At 48.5% G+C, this 25,945-nt stretch overlaps 1 protein-coding gene across 3 annotated transcripts in view; it reads right to left on the reverse strand.

Moving 5' to 3' along the window:
• The window catches only part of ZNRF3 (zinc and ring finger 3), a 158,870-nt gene extending 134,066 nt beyond the window's left edge, over positions 1-24,804 (reverse strand). Inside the window, exon 1 of one of the 3 annotated variants that reach the window (XM_047697347.1) lies at positions 24,263-24,804. In XM_047697347.1, coding sequence (XP_047553303.1) covers positions 24,263-24,562 — 300 coding nt within the window. In that variant the 5' untranslated portion in view covers positions 24,563-24,804. The other 2 variants (XM_047697348.1, XM_047697349.1) reach the window with 2 other exon arrangements.
• Between the last annotated feature and the right edge of the window lie 1,141 nt (positions 24,805-25,945).

The following is a 25,945-nucleotide window of genomic DNA, read 5'->3' on the forward strand; positions in this document are numbered from 1 at the left end:
GCCTAGATCGCCTTTGTCAATCCCCAAAAGAACTGTCTTACTGGAACAACAACAAAGGCAAGGCAGCCTCAGCCTCCCTCCCCTGGAGTGTTTGCTCTGCACCTGACATCTTTCCTAGAGACAGAGAAGCAGTAATTGAATGCTTTGGTTAAGAGGAGGGCTCCTTGATCCCCAGATGTAATCTGGCAGAGCTGAGAGATAAGAATCAAGCCTTAAAAAAAAAAAAAAGTTACTGAGCAGAAAGGAATAAAGGTCACAAGGGGCTGAAAGTAGGAGAGGCAGGGAAGATGAAAACAGAAAACTGAACATTCTAAAGAAAATCCCGCCTGGCCCAGTTCGTTTTGCACCTCTTGCCCTAAATAAAAAAGCTGACTCGTGCTTTGGTCCTGGCTAGAGTAAGCAAATGTTTCTGGAACCACTTCACCTTGGTTACATATCTCTACATTAAACATTCCAAAGTTGCTAAAGGTCTCCCAGGAGCATCTGCTCCTGTTTCTCAGGAGGGAGTAGGTTCCTGTGGAAAGGGTTTGTTAAATTTGATTACAACTTTGAAGAGGGGTAAGAAGTCTGGCCCAGAAGAATTTAATGGCCAGGCCTTTCTCTTACATAATTTGTAAACAAACAGAGTTTATCCCAGTGTGGCTCATTTGGCTCAATGGCTGCATTTAGAAAAATATATTCCTCATTCATCAGAAGCCACAGTTAGCCCTGTCAATAACCAGAAAAATGCCCAAACCGGCCAGTTGCTCTGTTGCCTAATTCTAACGGACCTCAAAATCTCCCTTCTGAAACCCAGGACTGTCAACAGATGGAGCCCCAGCTGAAGGGTCATGGCCAGAACCTGAAAAGCGGCTGGGGAATCACTCCCCAAATTTCTACACACTCATGGTATATAAAAATCCCAGGGAGGGTGGGGAGGCCACAGCAGCACATTTCCTCAAGGTGTCATGAATGGTTGAATGTATGGGTGGAGAGCAATTTGTACTAATAACAGTGAAAGGCCAAAGTTGGCATGTAATTTATTTATCTTTAATAAATTGAATTCAAGGTTGTCACTAGAACGTTACTTACTCCCTTACATTCCAGGCTGCCCTAGGGATAGGAGAGCACAGCCCCCGACTGAGGCCCTGGGCTACTGTGATTACAAACCATGCTGCTGGGGAACAGGGGGCCAAGGAGGTCCGTCATCAAAAAAAAATCTGGCCGTCCACATGGACATCATCTACCACAGGTGGCTGTAAGGCCCCCAGGTCTCTATAATAAAAGGCGAACACCTTTGCCTGGCATGCAGGGCCTCTCCCCCAGTCCAACCCCTAGTGGCCTCTGAAGTTCTCTTCCCTCCCCGATTCTCTAGTTTGAGTGATTCCCCCCATCCTCTTCCTGCCCTGCAGGAAGCCCCTGGCCATACCGATCCTCCCCTCGGCCTCCAGGAATCTCACCCAACCCCCACACCCAGTTTACAGATGTGGGGCTGAGGCTCCAAGAGAGGCTGGCTCCTCCCGGTCCCACTGCAGTGGCATATCAGGGAGCAGGTCAGGTCCCCTATGTTGCAGCCACGGCCTCGCTCGGCCTCACCTTACTCCTCACAGTGCCACAGTACGTGTACTCCCCACCAGGCCGCCTCCAGATCCACTAGAGAAAGCCCCATCAGATGCCATCATAGGCTCGTCTTAGCAAAGAGTGCTTTCCACCCAAGTGTAGGCAGGGGCAAATCCCAGCCCAGCCTTCTTTAAATCCAGATGAAGGCCCACCCCCAGGCTGCTGCCCAACATTCTGAGGCGCTTTCCCTCAGCCCCTGCACCGGGGTACTCAGCCCATACACATTACAATACCACCAGCTCTGGGACAAATTTCCTCTCTCCCAGCTGCCCATGAGCCCACCCCTACAGGAGAGCCAGCAGTGATTCTGTGAACACTACCCAGAAGACATCATGCTCCACATCCATCAAAACATAAAGAGGGCATTAAGCCTGACCAAACACACCTTTAAGCAACCAAAGCCTACTGCAGACTCCCTCGCCTTCATACCAAGAATACAGGAACATGACGGACCACAAAGAAGAGACTGGGATAGCTCAAATCCACAGGGGAGAAGAAAGCATGAAGTTATTTCACTGTGTTCCCTCAGGACCTTGCAGATCCCAAGTGTAATGGAGAAACTGAGGCTCCTAGATAAAAACCAGATTTCACCAAATTCGTTGCGTAAATGAGGAAAGTACATGAGCCAAAAAGAAGGTGGCTTCTCCTTTTCACTAAACTACATTTCTAGGAATCTAAGCACATAGACCTGCTTTGCACAATCATTCTGTACCAGCAAGAGCAAATTTTAGTTTGATTGTTTTCTGAGAAAATTAGTACAGCGAAAACCATCCTGGTCTGATGGCAGAGCCAGTGGTAGGGTTGGTTAGCAAACCCAACAGGAAACCCCCGGGACAGGCCGATACTCAAAGGCAGGTGGCTCCTGGTCGCTGTCCATTCCCAGAGGGCAAGTTTCCACAAAGAGTTAAGATCAGGGAGAACTTCAGAGTTTTGGGAAGTGATTCAAAACCAAAAAGTGTTCTTCAGACAAAGTATGCCTAAGAAACCCATTGGAGCCACTAGGCCCTTGCCTGGGAACCAGTGATCTCCACTAGACCATTAACTTCATCTCTGCTCCCTACCCAGACAGATCTAATCACCAATTTTAAAAACCCAAACTGCAATCACGGGTCCTATCACTGTATTATCAATGCAGGCTTTCCCTTTCTCGAGCAAAACAGATTGCATGGGACTGACCACTCATCTAGCAATCCAGCTAAGCCTGGGGAAGGAGCGTGAAAGCAGAACAGATTTGCTCCCATTCCTACTTCTGATCGAGGGTGGGGCAGAACATCCCATACTTATGGGGCAAACTGATGCCCCGTAAGTATTGCTGGAAAACGCAAACATCACCCCCGTGCAGGCCTTGGGCATCCTAATTCAACTGTCTCAGACTTCTTTCTGCCCAAATTTCACTAGCTAATGACAGCCCACTTACCCTCTCCAAAGGTGATTTGCACAGTACCTAATACTACTTCAAGATGTGCTCCCAGGCACAACTGCCTTATCCACAGTATGGCCGGCATGCACCGTGGACCCAGGGACAGAAGGATGCCACCAAGATGACCAAAGAAGGCAAATAAACATAAGCTTGTTCAGGGGTCTCAGGAAAGAAATCTGGGCTTCAATTAATTCTCAGTTAACTCTATGGAGCTGACCTACAGCCAAATGCAATGACATGTTGCCTTCTCTCTCTCATTTACCCTTCTTCTGAACTATCCTTTCAATCAATTGTTGTTTTAGCTTAATATAAGCTACTTTTTTTTTTTAAGATTTTATTTATTTATTTGACACAGAGAGAGAGATCACAAGTAGGCAGAGAGAGAGGAGGAAGGAGGCTCCCTGCTGAGCAGGGCTCAATCCCAGGACTTTGAGATCATGACCTGAGCCGAAGACAGAGGCTTAACCCACTGAGCCACCCAGGTGCCCCTGAATATAAGCTACTTTTTTTTTTTTAGATTTTATTTATTTATTTATTTGACAGAGATCACAAGTAGTCAGAGAGGCAGGAAGTGGGGGGAGCAGGCTCCCTGCTGAGCAGAAAGCCCAATGTGGGGCTCTATCCCAGGACCCTGAAACCATGACCTGAGCCGAAGGCAGAGGCTTGAATATAAGCTACTTTTTTTTTTTTAAAGATTTTATTTATTTATTTGACAGACAGAGATCACAAGTAGGCAGAGAGGCAGGCAGAGAGAGAGGAGGAAGCAGGCTCCCTGCTGAGCAGAGAGCCCGATGTGGGGCTCGATCCCAGAACCCTGGGATCATGACCTGAGCCGAAGGCAGAGGCTTTAACCCACTGAGCCATCTAGGCGCCCCAAATATAAGCTACTTTTAATGTGAAGTTAAACACGCTGCTTAAAGAAAGTGTGGGTACCGAAGGTAAATATAAAATGACCCACTCTCGTGGTGCCCTCAGAGCCAAATAAAAAAAAGTTAACGTTATTTTCAAGGTCCAAAAGTAGTTAAGGCAACATCTTAGCTTCCAATCAACAGTGTATTGAAAAAATACCCACTTCCACCAAATACCCACTAACTCAACAAGAGAGACACAAAAAGGACCTGAAATCTACCTGAGAGAAAGGTTTACCTGGGTCCTTAAGTCTATAAGGACAACAGCCAACAGACTTTCATTGGATCTTTTGTTCACATGTCATTTTTGTTAAAATAACATATTTTGTTAAATATCCTATCAACCATTTCAACAAGTTCAAGTATGCTAACGTCCGCTCTGGACCATGTGCTAGGGACAGTTAAAAAGTGTCCTGTATAATCGTCCCCACAGCTCTCAAAGGAGTGGGGGGGGTGTGGAGAATGGGACTTATGTTTCAAGACAGCCAATGACAGCAACGAAACTTCCCTGCAGAGAAAAAAACCCTACGGTGTCCGTAACCAAATCTGAACATGGTGCTGAGTTTGAAAACCAAATCAAAGCAAAATCTTATCAACAAATCCCCATGGAACCAGACCACGGGAAGGCACGGACACCATCTGGGCACTGTGTGGAACAAAAGATCACCACCTGCTCCCACAGCAAGTCGCTCACACATTCTCAAGGACCGTCAAGTTCTCATGTACAAGAGACCAGAAAAATTAGGGGAAAATTAGATAAGATTAAAATAATAGCTGAAGGACAGTACAAAGCCAGGCAAGATAAATTGTCAAATGGAGTGTGGCTGTGCCATTTAGCATCTGGGGGGTTTTATGTGAAAATTACTTCAGGAAATCCTTCTCCAGGTGGCAATTAACATTTTAACTCAAATTCCCCCAAGGGAAAGGGAACTTTGGGGAGGGGATAGGGAGGCAATGGGGTAACTCCAAGACTGCCGAACACTGAGTAAGCCCTCAGTACGTGGATGAAAAGATGAAAGAGTCAAAATCCGAGCCAGTGGCTCTGCCCTGAGCCCCTGCTAAGCAGCAGCACAGCTCTCCGCCATAGCTGCCAAGTTTACCTGCTGAACCTGACCGTCTAACATCTGGTTTCCTGGACTCTCTTTCCTGCAGGACTGGGAAGTCCTCAAGGGTGGCGATCCTATAGCACCAACATGTGTGAAGCATTTACTGTGTAATTCGCGTGTATTATCTCACTGGATCCTCACACTCCTTTGGAGGGAGAGGTACAAGCTAGTGTCCCATGTTAGAAATGAGGAACCAGGTTCGGGGAGGTTGGGTGACCTGGCCAAGATCAAAGGCAGTAGGCCTGTCTGGCTCCAGGGCTCTCGACCTCTGTGTCCCTTGCTTGGCAACAGCCAGGTCAGCTCTGAACTCTCAGAACGCAACACACTGTAGATTTCAGCCTCGAGAGGTTTTCTTAGCTGTAAGGGGTGTTCGCAGGACGCCATTGGATCTGCCAGTCTCAGATGCCTTACGGTGAGGTTGTAAACACACTCCTGAGCTCCGGGCCAGCCCTCCATTCGCTAGCAGTGCTAAAACCTCTCTGCTCCTTGGCGTCCTTATTTCAAAGAAGAGGGGTGAAACTCAGAATCCTCCCGAGGATCTAGTGAGACACACAGCGCCAGGCCCCAAGGGCAGGGTCTAACAACGCATTCGTTCGTTCAAACGTTCCACCAACCACCTACGTGACCTTCAGCCCTAAAAGGCTCCTGTGTAGTAGGAGGCAGAGCCAGCAACGATGGCAGCAGCCATGGAAAGTTCCAGGCTTCTGTCGGACAGGCCCAGGTAAGTAACAGCAGCCGAGAGTTCAATAACTTGGATTGTTTCACAAGCGGAATGTTTACCCAGAGCCCAGGCCGGAGAATCCACCGTCCTCTGTTCTGTAATTTGTTTTGATTGGTACAAAGTTTTCTTTTCCTTTTTCTTAATGGTCTGACAGACCTGCATCGCGACTCTGTTTTTCCCATCCCCAAGATTGAAGGCTAGAATTCTCTATTACTTTCAGCCCACAGGTCGCGCAGAGCCAAATGGAGCAAGCCTGCAAAGAGCGGGAGAGAGTTCTGCCTCGCTGTGGTCCCTGCCCAGTGACGACAGAATCTGCTGAAGTTCCATTATAAATCATAACTTGTGGAGGCCCGGTCAACACGCACGGGTAGGGTAGGACATCGCAGCCTGGTCATCCATTAAGAGACACCTCCACACACATTGCCCGGGTCTCCACACTGATCTGAAAGCTCCTGGGTCAGCCAGAGAGCAGATTCCTGAGCCAAATCCGAAAAATCTCAGCCTCTAGAAAGTCAAGGGGCGAACAGAAGTGCCTTAAGCAATCTCAAGCAGGCAGGATGATACAGAGAGGTGGCCTTTACCAAAGAAGCTAAAGGAAGGGTCAGCCTTGTGTGAATGCAGCCAGAGAACTTTCGCCAAAGCTGCAAAGGAAACAAAAATAAACCAACAGGATAAAAGGAAGCCTGTTGCATGAGGAAGAACTTTTGCTCCAGTTTAAAAAAAAAAAAGAGAGAGAGAGAAGAAAAGAAAAAGAAAGCACACACTGAAATGATCTAAAGCTGCCTATAAATATTTGGGAACATCAAAGGCGGTCCTGTTAAATTAAAAATGCTGTCACACAGATAGGAACTAGCCTCTAGCACTGCCAGCTTCAACATGTGAGCCTGTGATCTGAGGAGTGAGGGCTCAGCTCCTCAAGAAATCTGATTCACTAAAGAAAAAAGTGAGCGAGCAGTTGAGTTTTAATAAGGGCATTAAATACCTGAGGAATGAACTAATTAGGGTTTAACTCTTTCAAGATTGTCCGGGCTCTTAAGAACGGTGTAAAGTAAGCTCCCTCCAGAATCTAGTTAAATCAGCCTCAAAACCTGCAACGTGAAAGAAAAGTATTAAAATAGCACCTTAGGACTTCAAAGCCGGTAAGTCCCACCAGGTCCCCTCAGATCGCTGGCAGAGGCTGAGTGGAGAGAAAAGAGAAGGCTACCTCCGAATTGTTTTCTGAGATGAGGTTAGGTTGCTTGCTTATTTAGAGGCATTTTTTTTTCTACTTGGACTAGATAAGAGCAGGCTCACTTTCTAATACCATCCGATTCATCCTACCCTATGAGTGTGCCCTTTAGCCACGACACTCTTAGAGTGTTGAGCGGGAAGCCCTTCATCTACGAGCTGTGCTCCTTCACTCGCGTGCCACACCAGACTTTACAGCTGAGCCTCCTGAGACATGCTCAAGGTCACTCCAGGAAGTCACCCAGAGATTTCCCTGCACCCATACTGGATCAGAAGCCTCAGGAAACCAGGAAGAGTCCTCAGTTAGGAAAGTTCCATCAGGACAGAAGATCCTTTCAGGAGCAAGATTCTTGGGTCTTGACCTAGAAAAATGTGGAACCTCAGAGACAGCAAGGAGAAAAGCTCACCTGCACAAGAGGAGAAGGGGCATCTTTCCAGCACCCAGTCTCAGGAATGTGAGAGAAGGGGGTAGACAGAGATGGAAACTACCTTCTCCATTCAAGGAGAGGAATGCACAGCCCAGTCTTGGCGGGGGGGGGGGGGGGGGGGGGGGGGGAGCAGTTTAAAACACATACACACACAAAACCCCACAATGCACTCCTATCATTCCCATTTTTAGAAAAGTCAATGTGTCTAATTTGAGGGTTAAGATTAATCAAGCATTTTCTTTGGCAAAATTGCACACTGGATCAAACCAAGTGCTGAAGTCACTTGTGCTTGCCACAGGCCCCACATAATTAGGCCCCCAGAGCACAGCCTTAGCGTATCACAACATTCCATGTGCCCTGGCCAGATCCAGAGGGGCAATCAACCACCCAGCGTTCCTTCGGAGCAGTCGTGCCCATATGTAGGCCATGTGGCCTGGGAACAACAGGCAGGCTGGCCTAGAAACCCAGCCTTCTGTACACAGGCCTTGCAGCTCCCACATACGCGTGTGCGCCCACAGGCCCCAAACCGACAGAGCTCAGGGTCAGGACAATGATCTAGGTGTAGGGTGCAGGGGTTAGCAGATGAAGCTGCAGCAAAGTGCACCTCCCAGGGAACAGAGGTGAAACCGGGAAGTGGGGACCAGGGAGGAACGAGCTTCCTGAGCCTCTTGCATAGTGCTGACCTATGCCACTCTGGGGAGCCCATGGGCCCCCACTTAGGGAGCAGAGCTACCGTCGAAGTGGTGAGACACAGAGCACGTTAGAAAAGATAGCCGTGCTATGACTTCTTCTCAATGAAGTAGCACCTCTAGATTCTTTAACCTTGCTAAACTACCACTTTAGAATAAAAATGTTCAACCACTTGGGAACTACAGCAGGTTAGGCACAAGGAACGTCCTGAAACAATGTTTAGCATCTTCTCCGTCAGCAGCCTCACCACCACTAAAACTACATGCTGTGAGTAGCTCATTTAATACAACTCAAGGAAATATTTCCCTCCATTTGACAGATGAAGAAACTGAGACCCAGAGAGGCAAAGCTACGTTTCCATAGCAGGTGACTGGGTTCAAACCCAAGGCAGTCTCTCCTACCAGCAAAGGAAATCCAGGACCACTCCTTCTGCAAAATTTGTAACTTGCTTTAAGGAACCTGGTGAACCCTAAGTAGCAAAGCTGAAAACAGCTGCTCCTAACACCCCTGTCAATGGTCAATGACACAGAAGTGTCCTCTCCAATCCTCCCAAATGCAGCTGGCCCAAGGACGTCCCTGTAACACAGAACTAAGGGGAACTTATACCCAAAGCAGGTTAGAGTTCAAAAATTAACTCTTGGAATACATGTGTGTCTTTGCCCATAAAACGGTGGTGTCATTTCTGCTCCACAAAAAGCCTACCCATGTAATTACTAAGGCACCCAAGGTTTAGGGACCCCACTCAGGTCAGCTCATCTCTTAAGAACTAATATAGAGCAGAAAAGCAGCCAGAGCAGAGGTCAAGAATCTGCATACTAGGGGCACCCGAGTGGCTCAGCGGGTTATGCCTCTGCCTTCGGCCCAGGTCATGATCTCAGGGTCCTGGGATCAAGCCCCGCATCGGGCTCTCTGCTCAGTGGGGAGCCTGCTTCCCCCTTTCTCTCTGCCTGCTGCTCTGCCTACTTGTGATCTCTCTCTCTGTCAAATAAATAAATAAAATCTTAAAAAAAAAAAAGAATCTGCATACTAAACTCTTATGTCCCTTTGGTATCTTGTTTCCTAATGTTGCACACAGCTCTAACAAACATGGTTCCCTCGTTTTGTAGGAACAAATGACAGAAATCAGAAGCAGCATATAAGAATTACTGAGAAGGAAACAAGGAAGAAAGAAGGAAGGACATATACAAAGGTGCCACATCAGCTCCCACAAGACGGCCTCGTGTACTGAACTCCAGGGGGTGCCTTCATAACCATGGTCGTGCTGGACCCACATTAGGACCAATTTAGGGCAAACAGAAATAAGGTATCTTGAGGAAGTAAAGTTCTTCCTAATTCACACAATAAGACCCTTCAGGCTGGAGTCAGGGAGAAATGTCAGATGATAGATACACCGGACCTGCCCTGAAGGAGGATCCAATCTAATGGAAGTCACACAGCTGACCCCAAGTCAGCAAGCAATGTGCGATCAGCCTCCCCTTCCAAAATGGTAAGTTTCCTTTCAAAGGGGTGGGGGTAGGAGGGTTGTTTTCCTGTTTTGAGCCTTGAAGGCAAGGCCAACAGAAGACTGCTTGAGCTGTTGAGCCTGTGAAGGTCCCAGCCTCCGGTAGCTCAGCCCTCCTCCTGTCAGGAAATGCTAGGACAGCTGATGGTGCCCGCCAGTCCCCCCCTGCTCTGCCAGTCTGGGCCCCCATCTGGCTTACTAGACCCTTCCTGACCATGTCACTGTGTAAGACCAAGCACCGCAGAATTAGTCACGCAGGGCACCATCTGCAAAGGGGCAAACAGCATTCTAGTGTGGGGTGCCCGGGACACAACCCTCCTCCTCCTCCTGTCCCCAACTCCGCCTGCCAAGACTTGAGAGCTAGGCATCTGAAGGTCCCACCCCTGGGTGACGGCACCCACAAGGAGGGTCTTTACTGAATAAGGAGAATAAGTAGGGGAGAGGATAGGCCTTCTTGGGATGGGGAAAAGAGGGGAATGAAGATAAAGAGCTGGGAGAGGGACAGTCCCCCAACCACCCTCCCTGCCTCATTCTTCTTTTCCTCCCCCTCCTCCAATCAGCTATCACTAGGTTAGAGTTATCAGAGAGGGCAGGGGATGTTGGTAGGGCATGAGAGGAGGAGACTGGTAGTATTGGGAGATAGGAGATTCCCTATTCACCCTGCAGCAAGTAGGGAACACATGTGCCAATGAGATTTATAAATATGATACATATATACGTACATACACATATTTGTCATATAACATCCACAAGTTCGCAAGAGGAAGATACAAACAGCCTGGCAAAAGTAAATTAAGAAAATTCATTAACGTTCTCTAAGCATGTAGTAAGAATTCTAGAGTTTTCTACGACATCTTCCTGCAGGGGCACCTATGGGAAATCCTTTTCCTTAGAGCATTCAAAACCATTCTGCCCCCATCCCACTGCCGTTTTAGAGCCTCCCCCTTCCAAAAACAAGGTTGGCATGGCAACCCAAGCACCAGTCACCGTGGTCCCTAACCACATCCGCCAGGGCTTGGCATGCTGAGGCGTGTGCCAACTCTGTTGTCTGTAGGGCACTCCTGGCCACAGTACACGGCAAGCTATAATCAAGGCAGAAACCAGAGCATTCGTATAGAACTCGGCTCAACATAAATATTCATTAAATGGGAAAACTTATGGTGATGCAATGTTGAGACGGCAGATTTAAACACAAGAGTCAGGAAATGCAAAAATTCCCACTGCCACTGGAACCTGAAATCACCCACATGGCACATTTAATGCCACAGGCCAGTGTATGTGTGTCCCAGAGATGTAAACCTAGTAACACCCAAAGTCCACAACTACACATCAGCTGTTTGTTTAACTCCCTGGATGGCATTTACGGATGGACACTGGAACATGCCCTGGATATGCCCTGAAGAGGCATGGAAGGAAACCCTCTCGTATAAGTGAACTATAACATGTCATAGATAGACCCCAGAATCTTCCAGAAGGTCCCAGGGCCCAGATGATAGCCACTATCCCACAAAAACAGCAATGATAACCAAAAAATAATCTCAACATGCCAACATGTCCATAACCAAGCAATAACTGAATAATTTCCAGATGTTCATAGTGGGCCCCATAAAGAGCAGCAAATCAAATGTTCGTGAAATTAAAATTGGAATTTCTTCCACACGAAGCCTGCTGGCCTCTTTAGAAATACTACTGTAGTCCTTGAAAATTCTGCTTCCCACCCAGTGCTTAAAACACAGGATTAAGGCCCATGCCAGAGCTTCCCAAGGCGGGCAGAAATGAGGTTTAACGATACGGTACAAATTTAAGTAAAGACCCATGTACCACTGCTTCCGACGGGACATACTGGAGCTACATGTAAGTTTTGCTGTTCCTCAAAAGTACCCGTTTTCTAAGTGTCACCAAGATATTAACCAAACTTAAATAAAACACACTCCCTCGAAGTCTGGCCATCAGGCTGAGACAGTCTCTTCTCCAGCATGCTTTGGACACCATACCCAGGCAGTCACACACCAGGCTGGAAGGAATGAAAGATGGCATAATCCCCAGGGCCACACCTCCTTTTCCGGACCCAAAGAGCAAGGGCAAGGTGAAATTACTGTGCCAGTCTGGTCCATCCCAACTATTTGGAATAGCCCTAGGACACACCCATGTCTGCAAGTGGCTTGTGAATTGTTTCTACAATCATAGAAAGTTCTCCCTCAAACAAGCCCAGTCTTTTTCTGGCCACACTGATATCCCCATCACTAAGTAGTATGATCTAGAAGAAGGATTTCAATTCAGCTAATATTTGAGTCATATTGCAAGGGATGAGTAAGACATAATCCCTAGCTACTGGGAGCTGTGATCTCGTGGGGAAAAGAAAACATGAACAAGAGAATAACTACGATGAGGAATTTAAGACCTACTGCCAAGTGAAGGACAGAGCATTTTGGTTCAAAGGAACACACTGGTGGAACAGGAAACGTGTGATAGGAAGGCCTGGACATGTGACCCCAGTGCAGGTGAGAGCCCTGGGAGAGGGAAAGGCGGGGTCGGGAATGTGGGGGCGTAAAAATGTATTATAGTAGAGGGGCTCTCGGGATGAGAGGCACAAAGGAAAACCCAGCACCCACTCAGGGAACAAAGGTGGAACGCAAAGGACCCAGATCTGCAGCCCAGAGGCAACAATGAGAGGGAGACTTCAGGCCCAGGTCACCTGCACGCTCAGCTAGGTAGTCAACAGTGGGACGGAACTGAAAGATTTGGATCAAGGCTGTGATGAGATCCAAGGTTACCAATCGAAAAATGAATCTGGTGGAGAGAGGAAGAACTGACTTGAAGAGTGAGAATGTGAGGCATGAAGAGGGAAGGTCAGCAAGGAAAGAGGAAATCAAGCATTGTCTGGAGCACACCATTTCCCTGTGACCTGGCCACAGGCTACCTTGATTATGATTTTGAAAAAACTTTACAAGTCAAGATTGCAACATTTTTTACATGCCATTGGCTGTCTTACTTACCACCGACTCCAACACTGAGGCACTTTCTGAAAAGATGAAAAATCTCTGGGTACCTCGTGTCATTTCTTAAAATTGCATAAAAGCACTGAACACATGTGTCATAGGCACTTAAGTAAAAGTGTACAATTAGGTACAAAGAAAAGAAGTCTATGTCCAAGTATGGGACAAACCTTGGCAATGGGGACAACCTGAAGGGCAGTTGGCCTTCTGGGGCAGAATCCAGGGAAGGCCACTCCCAGCTGAGAGAAGAAATAAGATAATAATACAGGTCAAAGTACACCGCAGACCCTAACCCACCAGGCACCTGGAAGATTTTCTGGAACTCAACCAGCGGAGTAGGACGCTGTCCGAGAAAGACCAGCACTGGGGAGCCCCAAGACCACACTTCTAATCATAGCTTCTCTTGTGACCAAAGGCTGGAAGCCCCGCAGTCCCCTCACTGTAAAAGGACAGCTGAGCCACAGCATTTCCAGCTCAAACAGGAACTCTAGAGATCAAAAGAAACCAAGGAGCAAAAAGAGAAGAGGAGGGGCACCTGGGTGGCTGGGTGGTTAAAGCCTCTGCCTTCGGCTCGGGTCATGATCCCAGGGTCCTGGGATCGAGCCCTACATCGGGCTCTCTGCTTGGCGGGGAGCCTGCTTCCCCCCCCCCCCCCCTCTGCCTGTCTCTCTGCCTGCTTGTGGTCTCTGTCTGTCAGGTAAATAAATAAAATCTAGGGACGCCTGGGTGGCTCAGTTGGTTAAGCAGCTGCCTTCGGCTCAGGTCATGATCCCAGCGTCCTGGGATCGAGTCCCACATCGGGCTCCTTGCTTGGCAGCGAGCCTGCTTCTCCCTCTGCCTCTGCCTGCCACTCTGTCTGCCTGTGCTCACTCTCGCTTCTCTCTCTATGACAAATAAATAAATAAAATCTTTTAAAAATAAATAAATAAATAAATAAAATCTTAAAAAAAAAAAAAAAGAGAAGAGGAACAAAGATCTTCATGGAAACACAGGTCAAACAACATCAGCCTTCGAGAAGAACAAGAAAAAAATGAAAGCCCCTGTCCCAAGGCAAAAAGAGCACTCTGGTCACACAGAGCCACTGAGCCTTCCCCAGCAATGTAACTAGAGGCTCACGGGATCCCGTGAGGCATCATCATACTCCCCCAAACGGGCATCAGACACCATGCCTGGTTGAGGAGGGAAAGAAAGGAGACTCAGAGCACGACATAGACGCTTTCAGCTTTGGGACGCCTGAGTGGTTCAGTCAGTTGAACATCTGCCTTCAGCTCAGGTCATGATCGCTGGGTCCTAGGATCAAGCCCCACATCTGCTCCCAGCTCAGCAGGGACTCGGCTTCTCCTGCTGCCCTTCCCCATGCTCGAGCTACACCCCCCCACACAATCAAATAAATAAATAAATAAATAACATCTTTAAAAAGAAAAAAAATGCTTTCAGCTTCAGAACTTTCAGAGAAAGGATGGCAAACTCCAGGGCCCACTGGGGCCAGGCGTAGGTAAATGTAATTCCCAGGGAGTGAAGGAAACCAAAGCGACGCGACAGAGCGGGTGAACGGGAGGGCCCGTGTCCTATCTGAAGGGCACGGCTGCTACTCCACGGGGCAAGCTGGGCGGTTGCCGTGCAGAAAAGGGGACCCAATGTTGCCCGATCTTTTCATTTTGCAAGAAGAGCCACAGCCCTGGATTTTTATGTAAAACGTCTAGATTTTTAACAGGGATCAAAGAAAATACCAGGAAGCCATTTTCAGCCTTGGTCCTGCTGTCTGAATGCATGTCTGCGGACCTGGCTCTTGGCTCTACTTGCATCTCTGCCCACCGCAAACCGACAGCGTCACTCCGAGTGAGAGGACGGATTCATAGGGAACCTAGCCTGTTCAGAAGCAGAAAGCCTGCTCCACAGGAAAGTGGCAGGGCCCGAAACAGTGGCTGCAGGAGCAGCACCCTCCTGGGCCACAATCTGGGGCCGCAGGGTGCGCGGACAAAAGAGCGCTCTCAAGACCTCTGAGCACCGCCATCTGCGAGGACAGCCGCCCTCTCCCTGCCCAAAGCACATGCGCAGCCTGGTGCTCCTGAATCACGCTCAGATGCACCTACAAGGGAGGACCCAGAGACCACACCGGGGACCTTCCCTTTGATACAGACACTTGTCATAACTCAGATCCTCGTGGCAGAGGAAAAAAGCCAGTATTTTACTACTCACTAACGAAATGCACAGATTTTCATATGGATGAAGTTGCCCTTCTGGATTTTTTTGTTAGAAACAGATGCTACACCTGTTATGAGCAGGAATAGGTGGAAACTTGTATGCCAACCCGGCAGCGGAACCTAAACTAAAACCACTCCTCTGCAGAACATTCAAAATGTTTATACCACTTGACCCCACAGTCCTAATTCTAGAACTTCACCCTAAGAAAATTATCAAGAAATGGAGAACAGCCACTCCTTAGGATAATGGAAAATAAGGAGTATGTTACACAGACACTAAAAAGGTTTCAGAGCATTTAGCCACAGGAAAATACTCAAGGCGAATGAAGGGTTATAAGCACCACGTAATATTCTCTCACCGTTTTTTTTAGAATACCTCCAAGACTGCAGGAAAATGAAAGGAAAGCTTCACCAGAACACACAAGGTTAACAGAGGCTATCTTTAGGTAGTGGGACTCATTTTTTTCATTCATACTTTTCCGTATCTTCCAAGTATTGTGCAATAAGTGTGTATGATTTTTATGACTAAAAAGTTACAGGGGCACCTGGCTGGCTCAGTCGGTAGAGCATGTGACTCTTGATCTCAGAGTTGTGAGTTCAAGCCCCATACTGGGTGGAGAGATTACTTAAAAATAAAACCTTAAAAAAATTATAAGTTACAGATTTCTTTTTTTTTTTAAGGAAGATTTTGGCCCTGGCTGGAAGCAATGTAAAATGAATAGATTCTAACATCTTTGCCTTATCTACCAGAATACACCAAGTCCTCAGGCAAGCAGGTCAGTGAGCTTTGGCTCTAGGTGACCCAAGTTCAATTCTAGCTCTGTGGCCTCTGTGGCTTACTTTGCCTCTCAGCCTCAGTTTCCTCTGGGGCAAATTTCAACTGTCCAAATTTGTATGGGAGAAATCTCAGAAACATCTGAAAAGCACATGCTATATCATGGGTGGAAAAAAGGCTATGTTCTTCTCTACATTGTATCCACAGGAGAAACTCAATAAATGTCTGCTGACAAGTTACCGGATTCGAATTCAAGTAAAAAAATCAAATTTTAATCAAATTCTTACAGCACTGGATAGGATCTTACACACACCCAATTGAGCGTGACTTTTGGTTTATTTATTTATTTATTTATTAAGTAGGCACCAGGGCTTGAACTCATGACCCTAAGAGCAAGACCTGAGCTGAGATCAAGAGTCAGACACTTAACTGACTGAGCCACCCAGGCATCCCCTTTATTTTATTTACTTGTTTATTTATTTATTTGTAGAGTGGGGAGAGGCAGGCAGGGCTGGGGGCGGGTAGGGGTAGGGAGAGAGAATCTTAAGCAGGCTCCATGCCCAGCGCAAGCCCGAGGTGGGGCTTTATCTCACAACCCTGAGGTTGTGACCCGAGCCAAAATCAAAAGCCACGCAAGTTCAACTGAATGAGCCACCCAGGTTGCCCCCCCTTTTATTTTTAAAATGCAGCAGCTTCACCACGGAAATCCCCATTCCCACATACACTTTTACATGAAACTGGTAGGATCCTCCAAGTCTATTTCCACCAAATTAAGTCTACACATTGAGTTTCTGAACAACCATATCACACTGACTGCCGGAGAGAGAAAGGGATTAATACCAAGTGTTTTCTTTTTTTTAAATACCAAGTCTTAAAACACATCTTAAGGGTAATAAAAATAAAATGCTCTCCCTTGAACCACAATAGGGCAGCTGACCTCATTCTCTTCATACTAACATGAGTCAACAGAGCTGCTAGAAGACAGACTTTAAAACATCTCATTCAGGCTACAAATGGAACAAAGAACCTCTACCCTTTACCTCCTCCCTATCCTGTTTGACAGGTATAAAAAGGCACATCTCCACAAAGAGGTTATCAGCTTTAACCTCAAAGGGAGTTAACAACGCCTAGGAAAAGGCCAGAAGGCTCAAATCCACATACTATGTCCTCCTATCCATGTTTCTTCAGAATGAGCTGCCCAGACCTAAACTTTGCCCCCCACTCCAGCTGCTCCCTCAGTCTCCTGTAGATGCGTCCTGCCACGGAAGACCTGGGGTTTGTGTGGCTTGCCCCCGACACTCAGCTGCCTGTGGGTGGGGACAGGGTCCTGCTCACGGCCCCACCTGCCACCTCACCTCACCCAGGGTCTGGTGGACAGAAGGCAGCAGTGGATGTCTGTCGACAGAAGGAGCACAGCACCTGCAGTGAGTTTTCACAGCGAGGGGGACGGGATGAGTAGAGAGAATACGCACGTTTAGGTTCCTGCCATCTTTTACATCAAACGAGCGCGCAGTCTGTGCAAAGTCAGAAAGGTGCAGAACGTGGGAGAAACCGAAGCGGACTTCAGAACTGCTCTAAAAAGTCAGCCACAGGGAGGAGATGTGTCTCACCCCAGAAATCCCTTAAAGGCCAGAACATTTATGGCCACTCCAACTTTCTCAAGAGCCAAAAAACAACGGACGAGCCATCGAGTGACAGCTGTATACTTCAAGTCACTGGTCCCTCTTCCCAAACTTGGCAGATTGGCCCTTCATGGGAAAAAAGAGTTAGAACGAGAGAAGGAAGGCAGGCAATAAATCTCTGTAAGCGTAGAACGTCTTCTCAGTTGAAGTTACAGACTCACTTCTTGGTCAGTGTTCCTGGGTATTCCCAACTCCAAATCGCACCATCAGTTACCATCATCTCATCCCAAGCAAGCTCCAGGTGAAGCAGTCTTGTAAAAACAGAAATGGCTTAGAATCACCCAGACTCGGGTCTGCATCTCAGCCCTACCCCAGATGTGCTCAGTGACGTCGGAAGTAACTTCACTCTCGGAGCTTAGTTTCCTCATCTGAAAACCTGGGGCAGGCTGTCTAGCTCTCCCACTAAGTGTGAGCACAGCCCTGAGTCCAGAGCCTGACACGCGGGAAGCAGAGTGGCACAGATATATAGCAGTAGCTATCTTCTAAAGCTCTGACAGAGGGAAAGACTGAGTAAGTCACGAAATCTAAACCAGAGGAGAAAAGCAACCATTTAGGGGCACCTGGCTGGCCCAGTCAGTTAAGCGTCTGCCTTCGGCTTGGGTCCTGATTCCGGGGTCCTGGGATCGAGCCCCGTGTCAAGCTCCCTGCTCAGCCCAGCTCCCCACTCCCAGAGTCTCCGGGTCCCTCTCCCTCTGCCCTTCCCCTCCCCCAGCTTCTGTGCTCACTCTCAAATAAATAAAAATTAAAAGAAGAAGAAAAAGAAGAAAAGAAAAGCAACCATTTAAACCCAAAGTAGAGCGTAAGAAGGCCTGGCTTTCCCCAACAATACACCTGATTCTGAAGCATGTCTGCATCTCTGCGCTCAGCTGAAGTGTCGCTGAAAAGGACAGAAAGGCTCCAAGCCTGGGAGTCTGGAGACCCAAACCGTTATCAGGGTCATCTCTACTCACCACATGCCCTGGGCAAGGCACTCCACTTCTCTGGATCTCCTTATCTCACACATTAAAGGGCTGAATCTGTTCATCTGATTATCAAGATTGACTGAAATGTCATTTTGGTCATGAACTGTAAAGCCACATTCTCCAGACTTGGGAAACACCAACAGGAAGCAAAGTCTTCACATATGGCATAGACTCAGATTAAGGAGGGTTCTGAATACCAAGCCTTGACTGTCATTTCTACGGACACTGGGGCTGGGCTGTAAACCGTTCTTCGTGCATTTCTGTCCATCTGTTAACGGCTGTCCACGTTACAGTTTTCCCAGTACTCTGTGTTTTATCAAGCAAAGGACATCTACAGACCCTTATTAATGCCAGGTGTCCTGCCGCTTGACATGCACACACACAGGTTGCTCTCACACAGCCTGCAGTTATGGTACCAGTGGGGCCACCACAACCAGACAGAGGTCCACTCTAATGAAGCAACTTTCTGGAAATATCAACCAAAAAGGAAAGATCATCAAAGAATGTATCTGCCACGTCAAAGGAAGTTACTCCAATCCCCTTGCCTGCCTGATGTCCATTCTAAATCCATCATTCATTCACCAACTTTTAAGTGTCTGATAAGTGGCAGACACTGGGGACCCAGGGATGGATCCTGGGAAGAGCAAAAACAAACAGACCATGACCATGGGGCCATGGTCCACAAAAGAAAGTGTGAGGAGTTGTTTTTAAGGCATTTCAACGTCCAAAGATGCTCCATTTCATTTTCTAGGAAATGATGAAAAGGAACACATTTATAGTCTGTTCTCCCAGATGCTGCCTTCAGATCGCCACCTTCTTGCACTAAATGCAAAAATTCTTTGAGAGGCTATTTTCTCACTTCACCCAAGGATAATGCATTTAACTAGTACCAGATGGATGCCCAGGAGAGAAGTTAATTCATTATAGACAATGGATGTCTTGGGAACTAAGGACTCAGTTCGACAGGGAAACCCTCTTGGGAAGGATTATCATTTATCCATACACATGTCTGTCTCTGTAAGAGACTGTGGACTCTAAAAAACAGCAATAAAGTGTCTGAAAATAGGGTTTTGGTAAACATTTATCAGATGAATATACCCTATAGAGACACACGAACTTGTAGACTTCTCTACAACTCTCGCCAGCCAGAGCCCCACGTGACTCCAGATTCTTAGTAATGGACTCTTTGATGATGGGTATTAGATCAGTGCTTCTCTTTTTCCTCTTGGGAAGAAGGGGCATCAGAGAACTCCCAAGAGGCAAAACTGTGTATCTTCTCAGGAAAACAGAAGAGCACATTCACAAGTGCATTGTGTGTATAACTGTGTATATAGTTCCAAGGGCTCAGAGGCCCTCTCTGGAAGTCTGTGACCCTCAGGTTAAGAACCCCTATACTCGATTCTTAGAAATTAGACTCAGGGCGCCTGGGTGGCTCAGTCGTTAAACGTCTGCCTTCAGCTCAGGTCATGATCCCAGGGCCCTGGGATCGGGCCCAGCATCGAGCTCCCTGCTCGGCAGGAAGCCTGCTTCTTCCTCTCCCACTCCCCCTGCTTGTGTTCCCTCCCTCGCTGTGTCTTTCTCTGTCAAATAAATAAAATCTTAAAAAAAAAAAAAAAGAAAAAGAAAAGTAATTAGACTCAAATTAATGCCCAAACCTAACCAGCCAAGTTCTATTTATTTGGCAAAAACAGGAGCAAGGGGGCAGACAGACTTGGGTTTTGACCCAGGTTTTATTGTTTGCTAGCTGGGTGAGGTTGGAATAAGTCAAATCGCCTTTCTCAGCCTCAGTTTCCTCATCTGTAAAATGGGTTAACAGTAGTTGCTAATTCCATTTAAAGTCAGGAGGCGATGAGTAAACACATGTGCTTGGCACAGTGCCCTGTACACCATAAATGGAGGCCATCACCACCTCCCCTCTGATCTGCAGATTCCACACTTAAACCTCCCACTCCCATCTGCATCTCCATTCAGCGCTGCATTAACAGCTCCCGTGGGATCTTAGAGAACAGGGCAGAAAATAAGAGACCCTAAGAATTCATAAGGTCACAAAACACAGCCCTAATGTTTTCTCCCAAATCAAATGCTTGTTTTAACCTATGAAGGCCCTTCTGACAAGACAGTCGGCAATCTCTTTCTGTGTAAATCCAGGTCAGCTGCCAGCACACATTGTTCTATGAGGCCAAGTCAATTTTTAGAGGCAGGCCCCTTAACTTAAAACGGAGATGAAAAGAAAAGTGTTTGATCAAATACTGAACTGCAGAAACCCACTGACAGGGAAACAAGGCAGAGGAATTAGTTTCCTAAAATTATTCCCTGTGATGCCCTTAGTTAATACTGGATATTTAAGGATGCCCTCAGCCCTTCTAACCTGCCACCCGGCTTCCACCAACCCCTCACAGCTAAAGGCACTGGCTTAGTTCTTAAATGTTCTCAACTTTCCTCTGCTTTCAAGACCATTCAACACTTATCCCAGGATATAGAAAGGCCAATTTTAAAGTTATACAAAACCTATCATTCAGCGTCCTTCTACAAATGAATTTCTTTAAGCATTTCTAAATATTTGACTTCAAGGGGGAAAAATGCTTTTCCACTTTAAACCAATCTTTCATCTCTAGCGATGCAAATTTTCTTTGTTTGTTTAACCAATCCACATACCACTGGCCAGTGCTTAATCAGGCCTTTATTTAACATCACTAACCATGTGAGTTTCGCAGCCAAGTCTGCAAGTTTCAGATAATGATCTCATAATAGCAACAAATTGGTTCAAAGCTGAAATATGTATCAATATGTCTAAGAGCGCTTTAAAGTTCCACACTTCAGAATGACAGAGCTGTAATTAATTCCTCCAGCACTCCCACTCTATGCCTGACACTTAGGAGCAAATGGACTTCAGTGCTGCATGAATAAATAAGATAATTAACAGCATTTCATATCCACACACTGTTTCCACTACTTTCACAGATGAAGATGTCAAAAAAGAAAAAAAAAAAATCTCTCTTCTTAAGAGAGCACACTGGTGACCTTGGAAAAGTTATTTAAGCCTAAAATGCACAAGGAGAGAACCAAGAATCCTGGTGACTAATCCCAAGGTTTGAATTACTATCGCTCGCGCTCTCGCTCTCTCTCTCTCTCTCTCTCTCTCAACCAGGCCTCCCTTCCCCTAATCCATGCAAATGACCAACAGGTACTCTAATTAGAAGTATCTGGGGCAAACCAGACTGTGATAAGGTATCTTTTGTCACTGTATATAATGGGGAGGGAGGAAAAACAGTCATGCAAACCAATTTCCTATCTTAGAACGCTTAAAGTAAAGAAACTCCCAAACGGGTCTTTTTCTCCCCTTAACCATGAACAACAGCACTACCGAACCCCACTGGAAATAACAAAAGCAATGCTTCAGTGCCACTGTTTAGGTTTAGTTATCGGAAAATGAACTCAGCTCTGAAGATCATAAGAGATTAAAGAGCAAATCACGCACGATTATTTTAAGATAGCAAATAAAAGGTTTGAGAAGTTCAATAAAGTGCTTACGAAAAAACATGATTAATCTGAAGCTGAATATCAATTTGTTTCTTCTACATTGTCATTTTTCATACAAAATGTTACATTTCCTCCCAGCAGTCCTGAAACACCAGCTTCCCTTACAAAATCATTTTTCAGGGCTGACAGGGACCACGCCAGTTACTTCAGTTGGAGCAGTATTCGAAGAACTAATAAAAGCGTGCCAGCCTCTGTACGCACATGGCCCTGAGAGCCACGCTGAGCTCCGTTTCTGCACTTGAGAGGTTCGGCAAGTAGGCCCCCACAATAAAGTTATTAAAGATATGGAGTAAGGGGGCGCCTGGGTGGCTCGGTGGGTTGGGCCGCTGCCTTCGGCTCAGGTCATGATCTCAGGGTCCTGGGATCGAGTCCTGCGTCGGGCTCTCTGCTCAGCAGGGAGCCTGCTTCCCTCTCTCTCTCTGCCTGCCTCTCTGTCTACTTGTGATCTCTGTCTGTCAAATAAATAAATAAAATCTTAAAAAAAAAAAAAGATATGGAGTAAGAACAGCAAGAAATGACTATTCAGACAGCTCAAACTCACCAACACACTGTGCAGTTGTAAAGGAATTAAGGACACCTATTAGTGATTGCTGAACAGTTCTACTTATTAAATACCATTTAAGTCATTTTTCTTTACTGAGCAAGTGTTGACTTAATTTGGGGAGGCACTAAGCTAATGGACTGCAAAAGAGTTAGATAAGCACTTCAAAAAGATTCAAAAGAGAACAGATTCCTTCTGCCAAATTCATACATTCCCGCTCTACTCACAAGGATAAAATAGCTACAAATGGTGTGTTTAAACTGCTAATTTTGAATTAAACGGTGAACCCAGGATTATCTCAAAGCCCAGCACTAACCATAATGGATAACCCGCCAGACAAACTACAGTGGAGAAAGAGTACAAGTTAAAACACTGCAGATAAAAATCGCAAACTTCAAAGGTCTCCTTCAAAAAGTGAAGTGCCACATTAAAACATCTTTTCTCTTAGAAAGCTGTAAATCAAACATTTCTAAAGCCATCAGGGCACAGTGAAAGCCTCAAAGAGAAACAAGGAGCTACAAGGAGCAGGCTTTAAGATTCAAACTATTCTTGAAGACCGCCACTAAAACGTGCAGGAATCTTCAGTAGACCATCTTCTCTAAAGCTTATAAATTAAAGACCATAGTTATAACAAGACCAAGGAAAAAAGTCCAAAGCCTTTAACATATGTGTCACAGGACTCAAACATGTGTTTCCCCTTGTATTTACCCTGCAGAAGTTTAAGATGGGGATAAGAGCCCTGTGAGGCAATGCTGCTGATTAATGCCTGGCAAGGGTGCCTCCCCCATCTTTGTAAGGACACACCTCTAAGGAGCCAAGCTGCACAGCTCCCTGTCCTATCCACACAGGGCTGAGTATGCACCACCGCAGGGGAAAGGAAGAGGCTGCCATGCAATCATCCGTACAGTTCCCCTCTTTTCATTCATAAGTCATCCAAGAGTAAAGTACAGAAGGCCCCAAGCTCAGAGCCCTGCAGCCATCCCATCACCTCCAAAAAGGCTCCAATCAAGCCAACCATTTCAAATCGCCCGCATCCGAGGCATGCATATTAACCGCCATAAGTGCGCTGGCAGTCTACTAACAAGTTGATAAAATCATAGCCAAGGAAGCGGGAAGGCATCTACCCAGCTCAGCAACCGCAGAGGCTTCAACTCAGTCCCTCCTCCAAAGTGTAGGCACGGCTTAAAAGCTCTGCCTCGCCAGCTCCCTTTGGAATGCAGACCTCTCTCACTGGGAGCAAGGTGGGGAGGCCCTGTCAGTGAGCGACCCTGTCTCCCGATTTCCAGGCCCTCCGCAGAAGTCCTTGGCCCAGGAGCGGGCAGGCAGTCTCCCTCCCACCCTCTGTAATCTGAGGCACGCAGCGAAGGCTGCCTTCTCCGGCCACTCCAGGGCACTAGCGATCCCCACTCCTCGGCCAGCTCCCCCTGCCTCCCTGCCTGCTGCTGCTTGTCCAGAGCCCTGCAGGGGGGTCAGCGCCCAGGTGAAGCTGGCGGCAGGCTCCAGGAAAGAACCTAATGTGCAGTCCGCGGACAAACCTGGCTACTACTCTCAAAAAGAACACGCAAGGATGGAAAGCAAAGCCTGTGACCTGAAACAAGCCACCCCATCCTTCATCACTCTTCTTTCCAAAGTTGGCATTCAACAGGTAGTTCCAGGACTTCCACCTGAGGCAAACCGAAATGCCCAACCGGCCCAAGGGGGCCGCCCCAACGTGGGTATCCGGACCCGGGGTCCCCCTCCCGCCCCCCGGACCCACAGGAGACAGAGTCCCCACGTGCACTCGCCCCCCGCTGCGGCGCCCTGGAGGCCGCGTCCCGCCCGCCGGCCGGGGAGGGATGCAGCCGACCTCCTCGCCGCCCCTCCCGCCCGCCCGCCCGCCAGCCCGCGGCGGGGTCGGCGGGCGCAGCCCCCGGAGCCATCTTGTGGCTGCGGCGGCGCGGGGCCCGGGCGGCGGGCAGCTACCTGCACGATCTCGCCCTCCGCGCTGAGCGTGGCCCCGGCCCGCGAGAAGCGGCCCGTGAGGCCGGTGGTGTAGGTGGTGTAGTCGCCGCTCGGGCTCGACTCGAACAGCACCACCTCCACAAACGCCGTCTCCTTGGCCCGCGCCGCGCCGGGCCCCGCGGCCGCCAGCAGCAGCCCGAGCAGCAGCGGCAGCGGCGGCGGCGGCGGCAGGCGGCGGCCGCGGGGGCCGCGGGGGCGGCGGCGGAGGCGGCGGCGGCGGCGGCCCGGGGCCCCTGGGCGCCCGCCCGAGCGCGGCCTCATGGTCCTGCGGCGGGAGGGCGCGGAGGGCGGGCGCGGCCGGGCATAGTCGCGGGCCGGCGGAGGACCGAGCGCGGGCGGACGCCTCACAGCCCCATCGCGGCGGCGGCGGCGGCGGCTTTGTGGGTCGCAGGCTCGGCTCGGCTCCCCCGGCCGTCGCGCCGCGGCCCTTTCATCTGCTCCACGTGAGGGGTTATCCCCGCCCCGGCAACGTCGTGACCCGCTCTCCCCTCCCTCCCCGCACTCGACCGCCGCGGCCGCCGAGGGGGAGCGGGAAGGCGGGGCGGGCGCGGCGGGGGACGGCCCGAAGGCCGGGCACGCCCCCGGATCGCTCCGCCCCCTCGTCCCAGCCCCGCCCCTCGACGACCGCCTGCGCTCCACCCCATTGTTCTCGCTCCGCCTACCGTCTTGCTCCGCCCCATTGGCCTCTCTCCGCCCCTCCCCCTTCATCTGTACCCCGCCCCCTCATCCTCGCTCCGCCCCCACGCTGTAGCCCCACCCCTTCATCCGCGCTCCGCCCCCAGCGGCAGACATTTCTCGTCGCGGTTGCCAGAGTTCGGCGGGAACCCGGACAGCATCTTGCTGCCAGGCGACTGCGTTCTCTCTGGAGGCTCCACGCCTCCTGGTCCCGTGCAGTAGTTAGGGCCTTGTCCTTCCCGACTCTGCGGCCCCAATCCACAGTTCCCGGGAGCCCGCACCCGGCTTTCGACCCTCACCCCCCGCCTCTGGGATCGAATGGCAGATGCCCCCGCGGGTCACAGCCGGTTGCAGCTCAGCCCTGCCTCTCGAGACCCGTCTGATTCTTGCCCCAGTGTCGCTAAGACAGTTACTCAACTTGGGGGGCGGAGGTGGGAGCCTTTTAACCATGGGATTCTGATGGACTTCATCCTTCTGCAGCCCAGAAGCTGTAACTCAAACACCCGCCCAAGAGGGTTCTGGAACTTTGAGTCTCTCCGTGTGCAGAAGGCCAGAGTATTACAATACCATCAGTCTTTATGCACAGAATGATGGCTGCAAATTTAAAGTAGCAAATACATGCTCCAGGGTCCAGGGGGCCCCCAGTCGCCCAGGAGATAAACTTTTCAAGTCCCCGCCCCCCTTTGGAACGTGCCTTTTCCGTCCTCTTCTAGTCCTATGAAAATCAAACTCTTCCCTCAAAATTGAGATTCAATTCCCACTTCCTCCGTGGACTTTTCCTCCTCTCAGCAAAATGGCTTTCTTCAGATATCCGCAAATAATTTGGTTAGGATGATCTGCTTCTATTTGCTACCACACCCAAAATACTAAAAAGACGAAAAGAAAACTCAATGAGTATTGTCTTGGGTAAACAATTTACCAAGGTTACATTTTAAAGTAGAAAAAAAGTTTGCAAAATGTGGAATAGAA

Source organism: Lutra lutra, chromosome 12 (genome assembly GCF_902655055.1).
Source record: "Lutra lutra chromosome 12, mLutLut1.2, whole genome shotgun sequence".
Lineage (NCBI taxonomy): Eukaryota > Metazoa > Chordata > Mammalia > Carnivora > Mustelidae > Lutra > Lutra lutra.